At 39.3% G+C, this 21905-nt stretch overlaps 1 protein-coding gene across 1 annotated transcript in view; it reads left to right on the top strand.

Annotated features, from left to right (window-relative positions):
* Window positions 1-6201: 6201 nt before the first annotated feature.
* Window positions 6202-21905, top strand: part of LEO1 (LEO1 component of Paf1/RNA polymerase II complex) — a 34829-nt gene continuing 19125 nt past the window's right edge. The window contains exons 1-6 of the mRNA XM_036116625.2: window positions 6202-6331; window positions 13058-13810; window positions 16067-16171; window positions 19673-19767; window positions 20716-20861; window positions 21608-21692. Coding sequence (XP_035972518.1) covers window positions 6274-6331; window positions 13058-13810; window positions 16067-16171; window positions 19673-19767; window positions 20716-20861; window positions 21608-21692 — 1242 coding nt within the window. The 5' untranslated portion in view covers window positions 6202-6273. The remainder of the gene's footprint in view (window positions 6332-13057; window positions 13811-16066; window positions 16172-19672; window positions 19768-20715; window positions 20862-21607; window positions 21693-21905) is intronic.

The raw sequence follows: 21905 nt of genomic DNA on the forward strand, positions 1-21905 counted from the left end.
AGTCAAATACTACTACTAAACTCAGTGTTTACATAATTACGACCAAGCAAGTCTTATTAGCTGTGTAACCAAGGGCAAAGCTACTTAGGTTCTCTGTGTTTCCTTCAGGTTCCTTATGTATAAAATAGGAATATAATAGGATTGAATACTTAGTTCTGGCCCAGAAGCCCTTATTCACAATTCTGAAAACCAAAAAGCTCTGAAATAGAAAGTAGGTAACATTTGGTGGCAAATGCTGCATGAGGAACTGACCTAAAGCTATTTAAAGTTCTGTTTATCCCTCTTAGTTTGGATTTTTGTACATTTTACCATAGAAATTTAATTTTGATTTAGGATACTCCTCAGACCTAATTGGATGTGTTGAGTAATAAATTATATATGTGCTCTATTCCCTTTCTAAAATCTGGGAAAGTATCTGAATTTTGAAACACATATGGCTCTAAGAGTTTTGGATAAAGGACTGTGGACCTATATAAAAAGCACTCAAAACCATGCCTAGCACAAGGCATAGGTATTATGTGTTATGTTATTATTATTACCAGCTGAGCTACATAGCACTCTGTATGTACATTCATTTTCTTTTTCTTGGAGGTAATAATTGCCTTGGTTTTCTGTTTGCTTAGTTTTAATGTGTCAGGTACAAATATTTTATATACTAATTACAGAAAAATACCCATTCAAAATATTCAAACAAATCAGATATAAATACACAAAACTGAAAGTGTATTTATTCATAAATTTATTAGTATATTCCTTTATTGTGTCTCATCCTCCACCAAAATGCAAGTTTCTGAGAATGAGATGCTTGTCTATTTTGTTCTGTTGTATCTCAAGGGCCTACAATAGTTTCTGGCATAGAGAACACACTTAAATCCCTATTGGATGAGTGAATGTAGCAGGTATTCTTTTTTTTTAAATTCTTTTATTGTTATGTTAATCCCCATACATTACATCATTAGTTTTAGATATAGTGTTCCATGATTCATTGTTTGCATATAACACCCAGTGCTCCATGCAGAACGTGCCCTCCTCAATACCCATCACCAGGCTAACCCATCCTCCCAACCCCCTCCCCTCTAGAACCCTCAGTTTGTTTTTCAGAGTCCATCGTCTCTCATGGTTCTTCTCCCCCTCCGATTTCCCCCCCTTCATTCTTCCCCTCCTGCTACATTCTTCTTCTTCTTTTTTTCTTTCTTAACATATATTGCATTATTTGTTTCAGAGGTACAGATCTGAGATTCAACAGTCTTGCACAATTCACAGCGCTTACCAGAACACATACCCTCCCCGGTGTCCATCACCCAGTCACCCCATCCCTCCCACCCCACCCCCCACTCCAGCAACCCTCAGTTTGTTTCCTGAGATTAAGAATTCCTCATATCAGTGAGGTCATATGATACATGTCTTTCTCTGTTTGACTTATTTCGTGTAGCAGGTATTCTATTAGCTTTGTTTTCTTCTCAGACTGTTCTCTCTTGGAGCCTTCTATCCTCTTGTTCCATACAGGACCAGCAGCCTTCTAGAATAATAGGGATTCTTTTTGCCTCTTTCTTTCTTTCCTTTTTTTTTTTTTTATTAGCCTCCACACCCATCATGGGGCTTGAACTCATGATCCTGAGATCAAGACCTGAGATCAAGAGTTGGTTGCTCCACTGACTGAGCCACCCAAGTGCCCCATCTTTTGCCTCTTTCCAATCTTGGGTTTCCTTTTTCCCTAAAGCTTTTCTTTTCTTTTCTTTAAGATTTTTTTTTATTTATTTGACAGAGAGAAACACAGCAAGAGAGGGAACACAAGCAGGGGGAGTGGGAGAGGGAGAAGCAGGCTTCCTGCAGAGCAAGGAGCCCGATGCGGGGCTCGATCCCAGGACCCTGGGATCATGCCCTGAGCCGAAGGCAGACGCTTTAACGACTGAGCCACCCAGGCGCCCCTCCCCTAAAGCTTTTCTCTTCCTTTGTTTAGTTCCTCATTTTGGTGGGTCACAATTCATAGATTGTAAAATGTTTTAGTAATTCTTCCAATTGCCATTGCTATATAACAAACCACTTCAAAACTTAGTGTCACTCTGCCACAACACCCACTCATTGTATTCTGGATTCTGTGAGATAGGAATTTCAGAAAGGCTCAGCTGGGCCTTTGTGGCCTGGGGTCTCTCACTGAGGTTGTATTCAGATGGAGCTGGAACCACAGGAAGTCTACAGCAGCTGAGGGCTGGTTAGGTCTCTCTCTCTTTAAGGTATTTCTTCTTATGTAGTTGAGGGCCTCTCCATTTTGTCTCTCTGTGTGTCTAGTTTGGGCTTCCTCACAGCATGGCAGCGTCAGGGCAATTAAACTGCTTACATAGAGGTTGGCTTACACAGAATATCATTATTCTTTCCTTGTACTTAATGATAGGTTGGTGGGTATAGAATTCTAGAATGGATCATTTCCCTTCAGGATTTTGTTTTCTTTCAGAAGTATTGTTGAGAAGTCCAATGTCATTTTCATCCCACATCCTTTCTGTGTCAGCTGATAAATGTTCTCTTTATCCACAGTGTTCTGGAACTTCATGTAAATCAGGGCATAGATTTGATTAAACCAATGGAAGTTTTGCTTGGTTGAATTTTAAGTTCTGCTTAATTTTATATCCTGAAAACTGGGTTCCTTCCCATTACTTCAATAATCTAGCTTGAATCAACCTGAGTCCATTTGGACTGCTTTAACAAAATACCACAGACTGGGGAGCATACATAACAGAAATTTGTTCACACTTCTGGAGGTTGGGAGGTCTAAGATCAAGGTGGCAGAGTGACTGTGTTCTGGTGAGAGCCCTCTTTTCTTCCTGCCTCATAGCCAGGACCTTCTTGCTGTGTCCTCACATGTTGGAAAGGGCTAGGGAGTTCTGTGGGGCCTCTTTTATAAGAATACTAATCCTATTGATGAGGGCTCCACCTTCATGACCTAATCACCTCCCAAACGTCCCCGGGAGCCTCTTAATATCATCACTTTGTCATTTGGATTTCAACATGAATTTTGAGGGGACACAGATATCTAGACCAAGAAACCTTGCCTGACTAACCACCATTCATGTTGATCATTTTTTGGCTTTCCATTCTTCAGCACCTGTATGTAAAGTTTTGTTTTTCTTTTTAAGATTTATTTATTCAAGAGGGAGGGAAGGAGAGAGGGAGGGAGGGAGGGAGGGGGAGAAAGAGAGAGAGAGAGAGAGAATGAGTGGGAGGGGCAGAGGAGAGAATCTCAAGCAGACCGTGCACAGAGGATGGAGCCTGACATGGGGCTGGGTCTCAGGACTCTGAGACCACAACTTGAGCAGAAACTTTGAGTCTGACACTCAACGGGCTGTGCCACCCAGGCTCCCCAACCTGTACGTAGTTTATAATTTACTTCTAAAACTTAAATTCTTCAGATGTTTTAGACTACATGTTTCATTTCCCTCAAACTCTTTACATATATATACATATACATATATATATATACATTTTTTTTTACATCCCTATAGCACTGATTGCAGGGCCCCAATACAGTAAAGAACCTAATAAAGGCAGACTATGAGTGAATGCTTCACATATTCCAAGAAATGAGCTGCCCCATTGTTGACTTACTGCTATAGACAGAAACTGCAGCACTTCTCTCTTCCTCTCTAGTTCAACAACCGTCCATTTTATTTAATTTTTAAAGAATTTTTATTTATTTATTTGACAGAGAGAGAGCACAAGCAGGAGGAGTAGCAGGTAGAGGGAGAGGGAGAAGCAGGCTCCCTGCTGAGCAAGGAGCCAGATGTGGGGCTCGACCCCAGGGTCCTGGGATCATGATCTGAGCCGAAGGCAGTCGCTTAACCAACTGAGCCACTCAGGTTCCCCAACCTGTCCCTTTTAAAGGCTAGCTCCTTCCACAGTACTCAGAAATAAGTCACATGATCCTCCTGTGGAGCAGCAGTTTACCATAAATGGAGTGAAATTTCAACTAATGCGTTGTTTAATCAAGCTGTTGTTTTCCCTCCAAGTCTTTAAGATGTTATACTGTTTTGCAACTTGATGTTAGCATATATTCTACAAGTCTTAAGGTATTGTTAACCTTGTAAAAATGTCTGTAATGATACAATAATTGTGTTGTGTTGTGTAATCAACCTGGTTGAGTCTCTGTTCTTTGGGGATATCGTGGTGTCTCAAAAGTCACAAGTCTGAGGATCTATCTTCACCTTATAAAGGCAAAAAACGGGGAAAAAGAGACAACCTCTTAAAAATTTGGAAACAAGGTAAAGCTGCTCTGCAGTTGTTTTATTTAATTACACATCTAATAGATGAAATTCTCTATCCCTGGGAGCAAATCAAGAGATAATCTTAACACCCAAATTTAAATTAATCAAACACAAACCCAGTAGGATGAACTTCTCTGTCTTTGGTAGTAAGTGGAAAGATTATTTTAATACTCTAAACATCAATGAAAGTGACCTGAGTGTAGCCTCAGGCAAGCAGTACATCGATTGTGATTGATTTGGCTGAAATCTAACTGAATATATTGTATTCTGTATGAAGAAAGACAATGAATAGAAGAACAATGATCAGGATAAGGTATAACAAAAACAACAAAAAAAATTAAAGAACCAGAAGTTATTTGTTTTGCAGTATTCATATGAAATAAACACAAATTCTGTTAATCATAAATATAGGCATGGTGATTCAGTAGGCCTCACTATAATTCAATTTGGTGAGATTTAATAAGTGCACTTTTCAAAGATAGTACTCTGAATGAAAATGAAATTGAATCACAATCAAATAGAATACTTATTTTTCCAGTATTCCTGAAAGTTTTAAAGTGATCCCATCTACCCAGTCTTACATTTTCCACTTTATACACAACAGCTCTAGGATTGATAACATACCAGGTCCAACCTCTTGCCAATTTGAACCCTGTCAGGCACTCTTATTTGCAACAAAATTTTATCTCATAATCTCCAAACTAAAAATCCATTGTTGCCTGTCCAACATCAAAACTCTTATATGAGACTAATAAAATAATAATTTAACACAAGATGTACATTTTTAAAAACCAAAATGTAAGCTTTCTAAAAAAGACCTGATCTTTAACATGAGCAAGTCACTTCATTTCTTTAAGCTTCTATGAAGCAAGAGGGTTTACCTAGCACTATTGTGAAAATTCTCTTACGGTCTGATTTTATAACGTACAATGATAGCCACACTTCCTACCAAAATAAAACTTTTGCCAGCAAAATAAATACAATGGAATCCTCTGAACAGGGTTTTTCTAGCTCCAGTTTGCAATCCATTAGTAAAACATGAGAGCATTTAGTGGGCGTACCGCTTGCGGGCATTAGAACCAAAACAAAAGCTGAAATAGAATAAGAGAGAATAGTAAATCTCAGACTGTATTTTAGCGGTAAAGGAAGTACTGTTTTGTGAAATACTTATTTCATTTTATACATTAAGTGTGTACTGGGTTAAGATGGAAAATTTGTTTGAGATACACTGCTCTAAAGTTGCAGTTGTCAAAAAGCGGTCCGAGGAAGACCCTTTCAAGGAGTCTGAGAGATCCTCCCTCTCCTTAATTACGTACATATCTGTATGAGGCCAGATTTTCTTCATCCAAATGCTTCAACCAAAACCTTTCTCAGCAGATTTAATGTAGAAGCAGCTATGAGAATGGAGCGGTCTTCTTTAGAATCAGGCATTAAAGATATAAAACGATTCCACTCTTCTTATTTTTTGGTTTGGGAAACAATATAGTCATTTAAAATTTTAAAATGCTATTCATGTTAATGTTTGTTATTTGAACACTTTGAATTTAAATTTAATATATGAATATAATTAATTGCTTTAATTACTAACACGGTAAATAGCAATAGATATAACCTACACGAGAAGCGCTTTGGAGCTCTCAACCATTTGAGAACAGCTGGTCAATATGAAACAAAGGACTTCAGGCCTGACTCGTGGCAGGTTTGACTCGGTCTGAGGCCCTTCAGCCGAGAGCCTCAAGCACCACCCACTCCGCGGACACCCAGACGGGGGACGCCCCACCCTCGGCGAGAGTCCTTGCAAACAGAAACAGATATCGACGGAAAGGGCAGGATTTGTCCCCTGTGTAGACGTATAACAGTGCACAAGTATAGGTTTCAATTGCAGGGGAAAACAGGTCACAGAAGGAAAGGAAGCTTTTAGCGAATCTTTGCGACACTGTCGCGTTTCGTTGGTTCCGTGCCGTAAAAGCAGTCGCGGAGCCGCCCCCAGCCGAGGCAGCGGCAGACGTGCGGGGCAATGGCGGATATGGAGGACCTCTTCGGGAGCGACGCCGACAGCGATGCTGAGCGTAAAGGTGGGATCGGTTGGGCTTCAGGGGAGGGGGTGCGTGTAGGGGCTTCTGCGGCGGGAGCCCGACGGCGGTCCAGTTCCGGGTCTGCGAACCCTCAGGCACTGCGGACCAGTGGTGCCGCTTCCTCCACTCCTTCCTCAGCGCCCCCTGCACTCCCGGCGGTACCAGCCTCCCAGGGCTGGCGGGAATGGAGGGACAGACAGTGTGAGCCTCGGGGTTCTTGGTGTCCGTGGAGCATGCGGTGCCTGGGAGCGTGTGGGGAGGAGGGGGGCGCGGGGCAGGGGTGGCGGCGCGGGCGAGCCTGCGCAGCCCGCGTAGGAACCTTGGGGTCCAGCTCTGTCCTGTCTTGCAGAGGCTAGCGCAAGTAAGAGCTGTTTGTGAATGAATGGACATTAGGTGCTCGGGAATATGGGGCTGGGATGGATGAATTTACAGAGGGGTTGGGAAAAGCCACTTGATTGAAACCAGAGTGTAGCGTGATGCGGAGTTTGAAATGTCTGGGTGAGGAAGACTGGCAGGATACCGCGATAGGACTGTACATAGGCATTACGCACCGGAGACAATGTGTCTTCTGAGAGCCTGTGCAGAAACTGGAATTTCTTAAGTCTATGGTATTAGACTGGAGAGCGTATGGGATCAGTGTTTGGAGAGGAGAGATAAAGGATTTGTTGATGAAATGAATGGTAATTGGTGCATGGAAATATTCCTGGCACAAGGACTGTAGATAGTTTGAGTTTGAGATATGAATGAGAGTTATTTGAAGTGAGAAAGCGCCCCAAGACCAAGTTCAGAATTCTTGCAACCTTCCAGGCTCAAAGTAACCTATCTTTTTTCCTTAGCAAAGTACGTTATTGAGGTTGCTCTTTTTTCCTCTAACTCCAATTTATTGTTTTTTTGTTTGTTTTGTTTTGTTTTTAAAGAGTGTAGTGAAGGGAGCATTAGGTGGAAATGTAAAGTGAGGGCTCTATGGAGATGCGCGTCCAGGAGGTTCTAGTCAGGATGAGTCTGGAAGTATAGAGTCCTGTATACTCTTGTTCCATTATCTTTGTTAAGGTTTTCATTTTCCCCTCATTTTTGTCTCCCTTTTGCCTTTCAAGGCACGGTTCCATGTGAACTCTCCCATGACTCACTATCATGAAATTGTTCATTCAATAAATACTTATTGATCCCCATATTATGTTCCAGTTACTTTGCTAGGTGTTGGGGATAGAATGATGAAAAGATTGTCTCCTCTTGCCCCACCAGCTTAGACGGATGTTTAATACATATTTGATAAATAGTTGGATGGGTAGAAGCAGTAGTTTAGTAAGTGTACCCTGCATTGCTTTCCTATTGCAAACTCAGTGTATGGGTAGTGACGTATGGAGGCGGTTGCTTCTCTGGGCTTCATGTTTTACTTTCTTGTGAGTCTGTTGCTGCTTTCTTCCATGTTATCATTAGGTAATAGGATATGATAGGATTTACTTCCAAATCTGTCCTCGAAGGTTGCTATTGGTCTTGAAGGTAGTATGGATGTGACAGGGTAATTCCGGTTAGGCCTAGCATATTTCATTATTCAATGACAGAGATAATAACTAAGAGAGTTGTGGAAAATAACTACACCTGACAAATTTCTTGCCATAACAATAGGTAGAATCTCTACCTAGGCCCAGCGTGTTTCTATGTGCAATTGTGCCAGGTGTCTTTAATTTCTTTCAACAATGTTTTGTAGCTTTAATTGTTTAAGTCTTGCACCTCCTGAGTTAAATTTATTCCTAAGTATTTTATTCTTTTGGATACTATTGTAGGCAAATTTGTTACCCTAATTTCATATTTGGATTGTTCATTGCTAATGTATAGAAATACAACTGATTTTTGTTCATCAGTCTTGTACCTTGCAACCTTGCTGACTGTATTAGCTGTAATTGTTTTTTGTGTGTGTGCATTCTTTAGGATTTTCTGCATATAAGATCATGTCATCTACAAATAGAGATCATTTTACCTTTTCCTTTCTAATTTGGGTAGTTTTATTTCTTTTTCTTGCCTAATTGCCCCAGCTACAACTTTGTGTACAATGTTGAATAGAAGTGGTGAGAATGGACATCCTAGTCTTGTTCCTGATCTTAGGGAGAAAGCATCCGTGCTATCACAATTACATATGTTAGCTGTGGGTTTTTGTAGATGCCTTTTATCAGGTTGAGGAAATTCCCTTCTGTTCCTAATCTGTTGAGTAGTTTTATCATGAAAGGGTGTTGGATTTTGTCAAATGCCTTTTCTGCATCAATTAAGATGCTCACTTTCCTTTATTCTGTTAGTATGGTCATATTAATGTTGAACCACCATTGTATTCCTAGGATAACTCCCACTTGGTCATGGTGTATATCCTTTTAATGTGCTGCTGGGTTCAGTTTCCTAGTATTTTGTTTAGTATTTTAGCATTTGTATTCATAAGAGGTATTGGTCTGTAGTTTTCTTTTTGTGTGACATCCTGCCTGACTTTGGTATCAGGGTAATGCTGGTCTCAAAGAATAAGTTAAGTGTTCCTTTTGCTTCAAGTTTTTGGGAGACTTTGAGGATAGGCATTAATTCTTTAAACATTTGATAGGATTCACCAGTGAAACCATCTGGTCCCAGGCATTTCTTTGTTGGATTTTTTCTTTTTTTAAAGATTTTATTTATTTGACAGAGAGAGACACGGCAAGAGAGGGAACACAAGCAGGGGGAGTGGGAGAGGGAGAAGCAGGCTTCCCGTGGAGCAGGGAACCCGATGCGGGGCTCGATCCCAGAACCCCGGGATCATGACCCGAGCTGAAGGCAGACACCCAAGGATTGAGCCACCCAGGCGCCCCTCTTTTTTTTTTTTTTTTTTAGCCCTGCATCGGGCTCCCTGCTCAGCGGGAGGCATGCTTCTCCCTCTCCCGCTCCCCCTGCTTCTCCCTCTCCCGCTCCCCCTGCTTGTGTTCCCTCTCTCACTGTCTCTCTCTCTGTCAAATAAATAAATAAAATCTTTAAAAAAAAAAAGATTTTGTCTAATATTAGTATGACTACTATAGCTCTCTTTTGGTCATTATTTACATGAAATATCTTTTTTCATCTTTTCACTTTCAACCAATTTGGGTATGTGGTTCTAAAGTGAAACCCTTGTAGAAAGCATAGATGGATCATTTTTAAAATTCTGCCAATTTCTGCCTTCTCATTGAAGTTAATCCATTCCCATTTAAAATGATTACTGATAAGGACTTATGCCATTTTGCTATGTTTTTCTTAAGATTTTCTTTACTTTTTTGAGAGAGCACAAGCGGGCAGAGGGAGAGGGAGAAACAGACTTCCTGCAGAGCAGGGAGCCCGATGTGGGGCTGGATCCCAGGACTCTGGGATCATGACCCGAGCCAAAGGCAGACGCTTAACTGACTGAGCCACTCAGGTGCCCCCGTTTTGCTATTTTCTATGTGTCATATCTTTTTTTGTTCCTCAGTTCCTATATGATTTCATCTTTTAAGACTGTCTTTTAGGGTCCTGTTGATTTCCTTCCTGTTTATTTATTTATTTTTTGTATAGTTTTTAGTTTTCTTAGTTACTTTGGTGATAACATCTTAATTTATAATAATCTATTTTTAATTAATACCTACTTAAGTTTAGTAGTATACAGAAACATTTTTTTCTACATAGCTCATTCTCTCTTGCCCTTATGTTATTGTCACAGATTACATCTTTATACATTGTCTTCCCAGTAATGTGGTTTTATAATTGTTTTATGTTACTATGTTTTAAACCTAATTAAAAAAGGAGTTACCAGAAATACATTGATGTTGACTTTTATAATTACCTTTTTAGTTACCTTTACTGTTGTTGTTTATTTCCTCATGTGGATTCAAATTACTGTCCTTTTATTTCAGCTAGGAGGGTTTCCTTTAGGAGGCAGGCCTACTAGCAACCAACTGTTTTTGTTTATCTGGGAATGTCTTAATTTTGCAAATTTGTTTTTATTGAGGTGAAATTCATATAACATAAAATTACCATTTTAAAGTGAGCAATTCTGTGATATTTACAATGTTTCCATCTTTTGACTGAATAGTGCTGCTATGAACATTTGTGTACAAATATTTGAGTGCCTGTTTTCAGTTTTCTTGAGTATATACATAGGGGTGGAGTTGCTGAGTCCTATGGTAATTCTTTGTTTAACTTTTTGAGGAACAAGTAAGTAAACCATTTTCCACAGCAGCTGGACCATTTTACGGTACTACCAGCAATGTTTGAGAGTTTCATGTTTTTCACATCCTCAGCAACACTGAGTTTACTTTTTTTTTTCTTTTTAAGTAGCCTCCATGCCCAGCATGGAGCCCGACACAGGGTTTGAACTCACCACCCTGAGATCAAGACCTGAGTTGAGATCAAGGGTTGGACCCTAAACCGACTGGGCCACCCAGGCACCTCCACATTTTTTCTTTTTTTAATGTAGCCATCCCTCTTGGTGTCAAGTGGTATCTCATTGTGGTTTCAATTTGCATTTCCTAATGGCTAATGATGTGGAGCAACTTCTCATGTGCTCATTGGCCATTTGTATATATTACTTTGGAGAAATGTCATTTCAAGTCTTCTGTCCATTTTTTAATTGCGTTGCCTTTTTGTTGTTGAGTTGTAAATATTCTTTATATATTCTGGATACTAGACAGTTAGCAGATACATGGTTTGCAAATATTTCCCCCCATTCTTTTGATTGTTTTTTCAGTTTCTCGATGATGTCTTTTGTTGAATAGAAGGTTTTCTTTTTGAAGAAGTCCAATTTATCTATTTCTTCTTATGTCACTCATAGCACTTTCATTCTGAAGTATAGTTTTGCTGGGAATAGAATTCTTGGTTGACAGTCTTTCTTTCAGCACTTTGAATATGTCATGGTTTCTGATGAGAAATCATTGTTATCCAGGATTCCTTGTATGGGACAAGTTGCTTCTTTTGATGCTTTCAGCATTTTGTGTGTGTGTGTGTAACAGTTTGATAATGAAGTATATGGGTGTGGATCTCTTTAACTTTATCCTATTTGACATTCACTGAGTTTCTTGAATGTCTTTCATCACATTTGGGATGTATCTGGCCATTATTTCTTCAAATAATCTTTCTGCCCCTGTTCTTCTGGGACTCCCATTATGTATATGTTGGTACACTTGATGGTATCCCACAAATCTTTTAGATTTTATTCATTTTTCTTAATTTTTTTCTCTTCTGTTCCTCCTTTGATCTTAATTGACCTGTTTTAAAGTTTGCTGATTCTTCTCCCTGCTTACATCTGCTGTTTAGCTCCTTTAGTGAAATTTTCACTTCATTTATTGTATTTTTCAACTCCAGAATTTCTATTTGGCTCTTTTAAAATAATCTTTTTTTTTTTTTTTTTTAAATATCTGTCTTTTTATTGATATTCTTTATCTGGTAAAACATTTTCATTGTCTGGGCTTCTTCAGGGACAATTTCTAGCCTTTTTTTCATACGTATAGGCCATACTTCCTTGTTTCTTTACATTTCTTTATACTTTTTTTTAAAAAAAGATTTGATTTATTTATTTGACAGAGAGAGACACAGCGAGAGAGGGAACACAAGCAGGGGGAGAGGGAGAGGAGAAGCAGGCTTCCCGCCCAGCAGGGAGCCCGATGTAGGGCTCGATCCCAGGACCCTGCGATCATGACCCGAGCCGAAGGTAGATGCTTAACGACTGAGCCACCCAGGCGCCCCTCCTTTTTTGTTAATAACTGGCCATTTTGAGTATTATAATGTGGCAACTCAGGAAATCACATTCTCCCCTCCTCAGGATTTGTTGTTGCTGTTTGTTATAGTAGTTCTTGTTTAGTGATTCTTTTAAATTAATTCAGTAAAGTCCACGATCTTTGTTGTGTGTGGCCACTAAAATCTGTCCTATTAACTTAGTGGTCAACTTGTGATTGGACAGAGATTTCCTTAAATGCCTAGAATCAAAAACAATAATAAAAAAAAAAAGACAAAACAAAAAACTTCCCAGTCTTTGCAGAGAGGCAGTTTACAACCTGTTTTTGCCTTCATTTCTTGCTTGTGCAGAGCCTGAAGGTCAGCCAGAAGTGAGAGCTTAGTGCCCTCTCAATTCTTTCCTGAGCATGTGCACAGCCCCGGGCAAGTGTGTGGCCTTCCAGATCTCTAGTAATATGTGAGAGCTTTTAAAAGCCTTTACTCCCCATATTATGTAATTCTCCAGCCTTTCCTCCCAAGCTTTTTAGTTTATTACTTGCCCCAACTACTATCCATTGTCCCAGGCAGAGGCAACTAATACATTCACCTATAAATGTTTTTGACAAACATTCCAAGGTAATTGCCTCAGCCCTGAGAAAGTTCTAAGTGAGCTTAAGTCAGCCCTTTGAGCCAGTCCTTCAGTGATCCACCAAGCAGATCAAAATTAACAACCATGGTTCTTTGTGAATGAGGTGCCTCCTTCTAGTAGTGGTTCATGTACCAGAAATGTGGGCTGTCTTTAAGGCATTATGGAGCTGGGGGTTGAGGTGGAGGAATGGGGTAAGTTAAAACACCTTGAAGTTTTACTGAGATTCAGCTGGTTTTTCTTGTTAAGCATTCCCCCAGTTGCTGCAACTTTTGGTTAGTTTCCTGAGTAGAGAGAAAATTGATTCTGACAGTTTTTACATGTTTTTAAGTTCATTTTATGTTGAGATTGACTTTTGGTGTTCTTTACTCTGCCTTTTTCACTGACATCACCCTGTGTTTGTGATCTCATAGATTCTGATTCTGGATCAGACTCGGATTCTGATCAAGAGAATGTTGCCTCTGGCAGTAATGCCTCTGGAAGTGAAAGCGATCAAGATGAAAGGGGTGATTCAGGAAAGCCAAGTAATAAGGAACTGTTTGGAGATGACAGTGAGGATGAGGGAGCTTCACATCACAGTGGGAGTGATAATCAGTCTGAAAGATCAGACAATAGATCAGAAGCTTCTGAGCATTCTGACCGTGAAGACAATGACCCCTCAGATGTAGATCAGCATAGTGGATCAGAAGCCCATAATGATGATGAAGATGAAGGTCATAGGTCAGATGGAGGGAGCCATCACTCAGAAGCAGAAGGTTCTGAAAAAGCACATTCAGATGATGAAAAATGGGACAGAGAAGATAAAAGTGACCAGTCAGATGATGAAAAGATGCAAAATTCAGATGATGAGGAGAGGGCACAAGGATCTGATGAAGATAAGCTGCAGAATTCTGATGATGATGAGAAGATGCAGAACACAGATGATGAGGACAGGCCTCAGCTTTCAGATGATGAGAGACAACTGTCTGAGGAGGAGAAGGCTAATTCTGAGGATGAACGGCCCGCAGCTTCTGATAATGATGATGAGAAACAAAATTCTGATGATGAAGAACGGCCACAGATGTCTGATGAGGAGAAAATGCAAAATTCTGATGATGAAAGGCCACAGGCCTCAGATGAAGAACACAGGCATTCAGATGATGAAGAGGAGCAGGATCATAAATCAGGTAATGCATTTAGGAGAGCCAGAATGGTTTAGTAGAAGCACCCAGATGCAGCAGTGGCCCATTTATTCTTTCTGCCTTCCCACCTTTAGTGCCCTGTTTTTCTCTTCTATCCCTCCATTTCAGTCTTTTCTAAGTGTACATTTTGCTTTAAAAAATTTTTTGTAATGCATTTATTATTTCTACCCCCTTCATTTGTTAATTGATAGGTCAAGAAGAAAAAAAAGAGGACAGCCTAAGAGAAAGATATATGGTGCTTGAGTAGCTAGATAATGAATAGAGTTGGTTCCATTTTGGTGGATAACTGAGAAGCATGCCTCAGGTGAGAATAGATTTGCTTGGGGAAAAAAACCAATGCCTATGAAACGTCTCCATAGGGTAGCTGTACTGAGGTGTAAATACCATGTTTCAGCTCAGTTTTTTGAGATCCAAAATTTGATCATCCAGAGGTAATTAGGCTCCAAGGAGTTCACTCAGACTAATCAAATGCATAACAAACTAATTTATAAAAATCAAATTGCAGAATTATTTGTTTCAGGAGGATCAGTTATTTCTCTCTTGCCTTTGGGGAAAATTGACATTGGATGCCAAATGATAGTATCAGGAGGTTGCCTGGGAAGTATAACATCCAGAAAATGAAAACATGGCTGGCTGACCTCAGTGTGCTATGTAGCTTGATACATGCATCCTCCTAGAGAGATGTGCTTGGGTCAGAATATTCATTCCTTAGAGACTACAGGAAACACGTAGCCAAACTTTGGCTTCTTGTACCCTTTTTATAATGTCCATTTACACTATTCTCAAGTTAACACATTCTTCATATAGAATATTAAAGAAATTTAGAGGTCTTATTTCTTTGTATTGTAGAAGTAATCTTGATTAGGTTAGAATTCTTCTTCAAGTAATTCTTGGATTGTTTCATTTCCATAGGTGACTGATTATAATTACATATTGATCCTATCTTAGCTTATATATGGGGGAGGAAGTCTTTAACCCTGTAATACTTACCTCACAGGATAGCTTTCAAGACCACATTTTGGCATTATTTAGGAGAGGAGGCCAGAAAATTTGGAGAGATGGATATAGATCTATCTAGACTACTGGGCTACAATAAGTATTCAATAACTGGTTCTGGGTAGAGTTATTTTTACTGGTAGCAGAATCATTAAGGCTCATGCATTACTTCCCAATACTAGCAGAGTAACATAAGACTAGGGTTATGGTAGGGAATCTTATAGCTGGGCATTCTGCTTAACTCTTACCTAGATGGACAGTGATTTTCTTAAAGTTTACAATTAGATAAACAATTGTACCATCCAGAGATATGTTTATACAATTGACCCTTGAACAACATGGGTTTGAACTATGTGGGTCCACTTATATGTGGATTTTTTTCATTAAATGCAGTACATTACTGTAAATGTACTTTTATGATTTCCTTAATATTTTCTTTTTTTCTAGCTTACTTTATTGTAAGAATACAATGTGTAATACAGATATAAAATATCTATTATTTATGTTATCGGGAAGGCTTCCAGTCAATAGTAGGGTATAAGTAGTTGTTTTGGGGGAGTCAAACATGGATTTTTGACTCTGGGTGTTTGGTGGGGGGTCTGTGCGCCTACTCCCCATGTTGTTCAAGGGTAAACTGTATTTGTCTCTTCCATTGCAATATTTTTACCTCTTTTTTCTTTTTTTTTGTAATGAGTCCTATAAATTTGGTCATAAGTTTAGTACTACTTTTCTCATTCTATCAAATTTTTCTGCTTATAGAAACCAATGTTCCTTTAATGAGTTTTAGTTTTAAATTAACTACAGTCTGTATGTGTATGTACAGTTCTATTAATGTTAATGCCTATGTTTGTGTAATCACCACCACAGAATAGTTCTGTCACTCTAAAAAACTCCCTCATTCTGTCCCTTTTGTAGTCACATCCTTTTTCCACCCCATCCCCTGACATCTCCTGATCTGTTTTATCACAGTAGTTTTGTTTCTTTTGAGAATGTCATCAGAAAAATGAAATCATATAGTATGTAGCCTTTTTTCTTTCATTTAGACTTGTTTCACTTAGCATTATGCATTTGAGATTCTTCCAAATTGTTACACGTATCCATAGTTCCTTCGTATTTGTTACTGAGTAATTTACCATTGCATGGCTATACCACAGTTTGTTTATCCCTAGGGTTGCTTTTAAAGCACATAATTCAAAGCTAAGAAATGACTGTGATTATGAAGAACCTCTAATTCTACTCTTACAGAATCTGCAAGAGGCAGTGATAGTGAAGATGAAGTTTTACGAATGAAACGCAAGAATGCAATTGCCTCTGACTCAGAAGCAGATAGTGACACTGAGGTACCAAAAGGTATTCCAGTTACTTCTTTTACATACATATGTATATATTTCTGTCTCTCTTTCTGCATTTAACTGTAGCGCACTGCCAACTCTGGGCATTTACCCCAGACTGCAAGACCCACAGAGGAGTGTGCATACACTTAGTGTACACGGGGAGGTTGTATGGATATTGAAAACTGTTTGTGCTTAATCAGTTGAAGAAGAGCCTACTTCTTTTTTTTTTTAAATGTAAGCTCTTTGCCCAGTGCGGGGCTTGAACTCATGACCCTGAGATCAAGAGTTTCCTGCTCTACCAACAGAGCCAGCCAAGAGCCCCTCTTTTTTTTTTTTTCCTGCTTCATTTATAGTTAGATGAATGTGTTGCTAGGAGGCTGAGGCTCTGGTTGAGGTGGTAACCTCCATTCTTTAGTTTGAATACTGATAGTTTCAGGACAACTTGTTCTTAAGTCCTTAACAGGTTAATAACACATAAAGAACTTGATTCTTCAAGCTGTGGGTTAGATGAAGAATTTGTCATAAAAACCCAGGGTTAGGTAAAGTAGGTTTGTTGTAAGGATAAAAAACCTACCTATACATCTCTATGTATGACTCTTTCAAATGGCAGATTGCTATACAATAAAGATGTTAGTGTAAACGTTTCTACAAATACAGTTTTGATAGTTTGATTATGCACAACCATCATTGTACTGAATGGTAATTAGACAATGTTAAATAGCTTATATAAATTATCATAAGTAACACTACAACTAAAGTAATTAGAGGGTCAGCTAGAAGGAAAAGGAGAGGGCTGGCAGAAGAGCAAGCTCTGGATTCACTTAAAGACAGCTAGCAATTATGTGCCCGGACTTCGGAATCAGATGATCTCACTTAGAATTTTCATGGCTCCACTTTCTAGCTGTATGAGTTTGGTCAAATTAATTACTTACTACACTTCAATTTTCTTTCTTTCTTTTATTTTTTTTTAAATTTTATTTATTTATTGTCAGAAAGAGAGAGAGAGCACAATCAGGGGGAGCAGCAGGCAGAGAGAGAGGGAGAAGTAGGCTCCCTGCTGAGCAGGGAGCCTGTTGCGGGGCTCAATCCCAGGACCCTGGGATCATGACCCGAGCCGAAGGCAGACACTTAACCGACTGAGCCACCTGGGCATCTTTCTTTTTTTCTTTTTTTAAAGGTTTTATTTATTTGTCAGAGAGTTAGTTTTCTGATGTATAAAAGGGAGATGATGCTAATCGTCCTAGAGGGTTGAGAATTAGATATATTCATTCTTTCATTTTATTCAGTTATTTATTGAGAATCTACTGTGTAGTAGTACTCTTCTGGGCATTGGGAATGTAGCATTGATCAAAACAGATAAAGACCTTTTCCCTGTAGAACTCAAATGCTGATGGGGTCAGGATAGGTTGGGGTCAGGGTAGGTTGTTGACAACAACATAAGAAGTAAGTTAAATATATAGTATGTCAGATGGTGATAAGAACTAGGAAGAAAATGAATCAAGAAGGGACATGAGGGGTGCCTGAGTGGCTCAGTCGGTTAAGTGTCTGACTCTTGATTTTGGCTCATGATCTCAGGGTCCTGAGATCGAGACCTTGTCGGGGCTCCACGCTCAGCAGAGAGTCTGCTTGAGATTCTCCCTCTCTGTCTCCCCCATGCCCGTGTGCCCTCTCTCTCAAATGAGTCTTAAAAAAAAGGTGGGGGGAGGGACATCTGGGTGGCTCAGTTGGTTAAGCGTCTGTTTTTGGCTTAGGTCATGATCCCAGGGTCCTGGGATCAAGTCCCACATCGGGCTCCCTGCTCAGCGGGGAGCCTGCTTCTCCCTGTACCTGCCTCTCCCCCTGCTTTTGTGCACTCTTTCTCTCTCTCTCTGGCAAGTAAATAAAAATCTTTAAAAGAAGGAGGGAGGCAGGAGAGTGTTTGTGGGTGGGGTTTTCATTTTGATTTTACCATATAGATGAACTTTCAATACCCTGGCCTTCCTTGCCGCCTTTTTTTTTTTTTTTTTAATTGTTATGGCTTTATTATTACTATTTTTTTAAAGCAGTTTAAGGTTCACTGTGAAATTGGGGGAAGATACAGAGATTTCCCATATACCTCCTGCCTCCACACATGCATAATCTCCCTCATCAACAGCATTCCCCACCAGAGTGGTACATTTGTTACAGTTAGTGAACCTATGTTGATACATCATATATCATCCAAGGCCCATAGTTTATATTACCCTTCACTCTGGTTCACTGTGGTGTTGTACATTCTGTGTGTTTGGGCACATGTGTAATCACATATATCCATCATTATGGTATCATATCTGGTATCATATGGAGTAGTTTCACTGCCCTAAAAACCCTCTGTGTTCTACCTGTTCATCTCTCCCTCCCCCTAACCTCTGGCAACTAATGATCTTTTTACTGTCTCTCTAATTTTGCCTTTTCCAGAATGTCATATAGTTGGAATCATACAGAATGTAGCCTTTTCAGATAGGCTTCTTTTACTTAGAAATATATATTTTCTCCATGTCTTTTCCTGGCTTGATCACTTCTTTTTAGCACTGAATAATATTCCATTGTCTGGATGTACCAGTTTATCCATTCATCTACTGTAGGACATCTTGGTTGCTTCCCAGTTTTGGCAGTTATAAATAAAGCTGCTATAAACATCTGTGTGTAGGTTTTAGTGTGGACATAAGCTTACAACTCTTTTGGGTAAATACCAAGGAGCATGATTGTTGGAGCATATGGTAAGAGTTTGTTTAGTTTTGTAAGAAACTGCCAGGCTGTCTTCTAAAGTGCCCATAACATTTTGCATTCCTATGAGCAGTGATTGAGAGTTCCTGTTGCTCCACATTTTTGCTAGCATTTGGTGTTGTCAGTATTCTGGATTTGGGCCATTCTAATAGCTTGTCTCTTCTTTTTCAGTGATCTATCCTCCCCCTTGTCTCAATAGCTCACTCTCCTAGTTTTATCCTAGACTGTGTCATTGCCAATAATTGTAACTTTTCTATAGTCCCGGTTGCAAGCAGTCTACTTTCTGACCACCTTCCTATCTTTCTTTTTACCCCCTCTTCTACCCTACCTTGGTTTATTGGTTTATTACAAATTATTGTTGTTTTGTCAAACCTAGGTGAAGTTCTGCCTCAGGTGGTAGGCCAGGGTCTGCAGTTTTAAAACTTGAGGGAGTATGTAGAGAATAGGCATGTATTGAGTGCTTAAGCCCCAAATGTGAGTATCTAGACTGTAGGAGGACATTTGGGCTCCCGGAAAGTAAAGGAAAATGGAAGAACAAGGTTGCAGTAAATGAAGGGAAAAAGATGTCTTCTGTGAAGTTTTGCCTTTCACTGAATTTGCCCCTTCCCTCTCCACAGGCTCTCTGGTCCTATCTTTGAGACCCAGGTACAGAGTTGTGCTTGGGTGGTTTCCTGGTGCCTGGTCCAGAAACCTTGGGAATATGTGGAAGTGATAGCTTTGAAGAACCTTTGTTATAGATACTAATACTGTGACTTTTCCCTCAATATTAAAGATAACAGTGGAACCATGGATCTGTTTGGAGGTGCAGATGATATATCGTCAGGGAGTGATGGAGAAGATAAACCACCTACTCCAGGGCAGCCTGTTGTAAGTAAAATTGCCAGTGTGAACTGGGCCCTTACTGAAGGCTAAGTAGACGTTTCAGAGATTTCAGGTTGCTGTTAGGCCAAGAAGAGGAAGTTGCCAACTGATTTGCAGTATGAAAATACAAGAAACAGATGGCTTTCTTAGGTAGGGAAATCTTGTTTATAAGGGGGAGTAGAAGTAGCCGCCCTGGTACATCCATACCATGGAATACTAGTCAGCAATGAAAAAGATTGACGTATTGATATACACAAGAGCTTGGATGGAATTCCAGGGTATGCAGAGTGAGAAAAAGCCAGTCCGAAAAGGTTACATGCTGTATGATTCCCCTGGCATAGTATTCTTGAAATGACAAAATTACAGCAATGGAGAAGAGATCAATGGTTGCCTGAGATTAAGGAGGGATGAGGGTAAGAACGAAGTGGATGTAGCTATAGGAAAAGGTGATAGGAATCTTTGTGGTGATGGAAGTGTTTTGTATCTCATTGTATTAGGGTCAGTCTCCTGGTTGTGATATTGTACTATATAGTTTGTAAAAATGTTACCACTGGGAGAAACTGGTTGTAAAAACAAAGAAAAAGAAATAACAGCCCAGCAAGAGGTTGGTGACACACCTGAAGAGACAAGACTGCAAGGATTTGTGATTTGAGAACCACTGATCTTTAGGGTTTTTCTTGTTCATGCCAAGAAGTGTGCTGTGTGGAAAATCTTCTCTGATTTTAATTGATAGAGTGACTTTTGTTGGTGAATATATGGAAAACAGATTATCACAAAAGACATCTTTTGGTTTTTGGTGGGCGGCTTGGGTGGGTAGTGTAGAGACTGAGGGCTGCTTTAGCTCCGAAGTCTCAGTATGCTTCTTGTCTACCTAAGTCATTAAAGTGTGGAGGTTGAGCTAGACTAGACCATTTCCAAAGTTCTTTCAAGCTCTGAAATTGACTCTTTTACTAGGATGAAAATGGATTGCCTCAGGATCAACAGGAGGAGGAGCCAATTCCTGAGACCAGAATAGAAGTAGAAATACCCAAAGTAAACACGGATTTAGGAAACGACTTATATTTTGTTAAACTGCCCAACTTTCTCAGTGTAGAGCCCAGGTAAGGGAGTCAATTAAAAGTGTTTCTAGATGTTGGATAGAAATATGTGGAATGTTGATATTTTTCTGATTTTACACAAGGTGACTAATCACAAAATGGTTAACTCACCATGTGTCTCTGAAAAAATAAGCATCATGTGGTGGAAAAAGTATGGACCATGGGTAAAGGAGACTTAATGCTTGTAATTGTTTTTAGCAGTTTGATACTTTCTTATGAATTAACAGAAATCACCAGCCTTTGGTTGTTTTTGACTAGTGCAGCCCTGAAAAAGCTGAAATCCAGAGTGGCAAACTTTGCTAGAGAAACTGCAAATGCACACTGTAGCTGCCATTGTGGATCTAGAAAAGCTAACGGTTTGGGACAGTTAGTGTTGATGGCTGTTATTCACTAAGTCACATGCAAGCTGTTGTGAGATTTAAATTTTTTTTCTCTGGGCAAACTGATGTGGAAAGCTAGAGCATGTGTGGCCTGTTCTTTGGAAGACTTACTAAAAATATTCTTTACTCTTACCTATTTAGCCTTACCTTTCAAGCAGTATGTGTTAACACCAACTTTCAAGAAGGTGTAGAGATTTGAATACTTCCTTAAAGTTGAACATGAAGATATTTGACCATTATGACTTAATTTTTAACTTTTAATTATGATTTTTAGTATAACGGTGTCTATTAATAGAGATGTTATTATATAGCTGTAATAATATTCCTTAGAAATATGATTAGTAAGTTTATTTTAAAAACATTTTGTAGACCTTTTGACCCTCAGTATTATGAAGATGAATTTGAAGATGAGGAAATGCTGGACGAAGAAGGTCGAACCAGGTTAAAATTAAAGGTACTCTTCCAGTCTGTACTCATTTAGTTTTTTCTTTTGTAAAGTAAAGCCTGGGGATAGTCACTTGAGACTTGAGCTTTTAAAAAAGATTTTTTTATGTTTTTTGTTTTACAAACAAATTGTCTTTTCAGAATATTCGTAGGAAGAAAATATATAGCTTTTTCTCTGTAAAAGTAGCATTTTTCCATCTTTTCCACTGTTACACTATTTTGA

This window comes from Halichoerus grypus, chromosome 8 (assembly GCF_964656455.1).
Source record: "Halichoerus grypus chromosome 8, mHalGry1.hap1.1, whole genome shotgun sequence".
NCBI lineage: Eukaryota > Metazoa > Chordata > Mammalia > Carnivora > Phocidae > Halichoerus > Halichoerus grypus.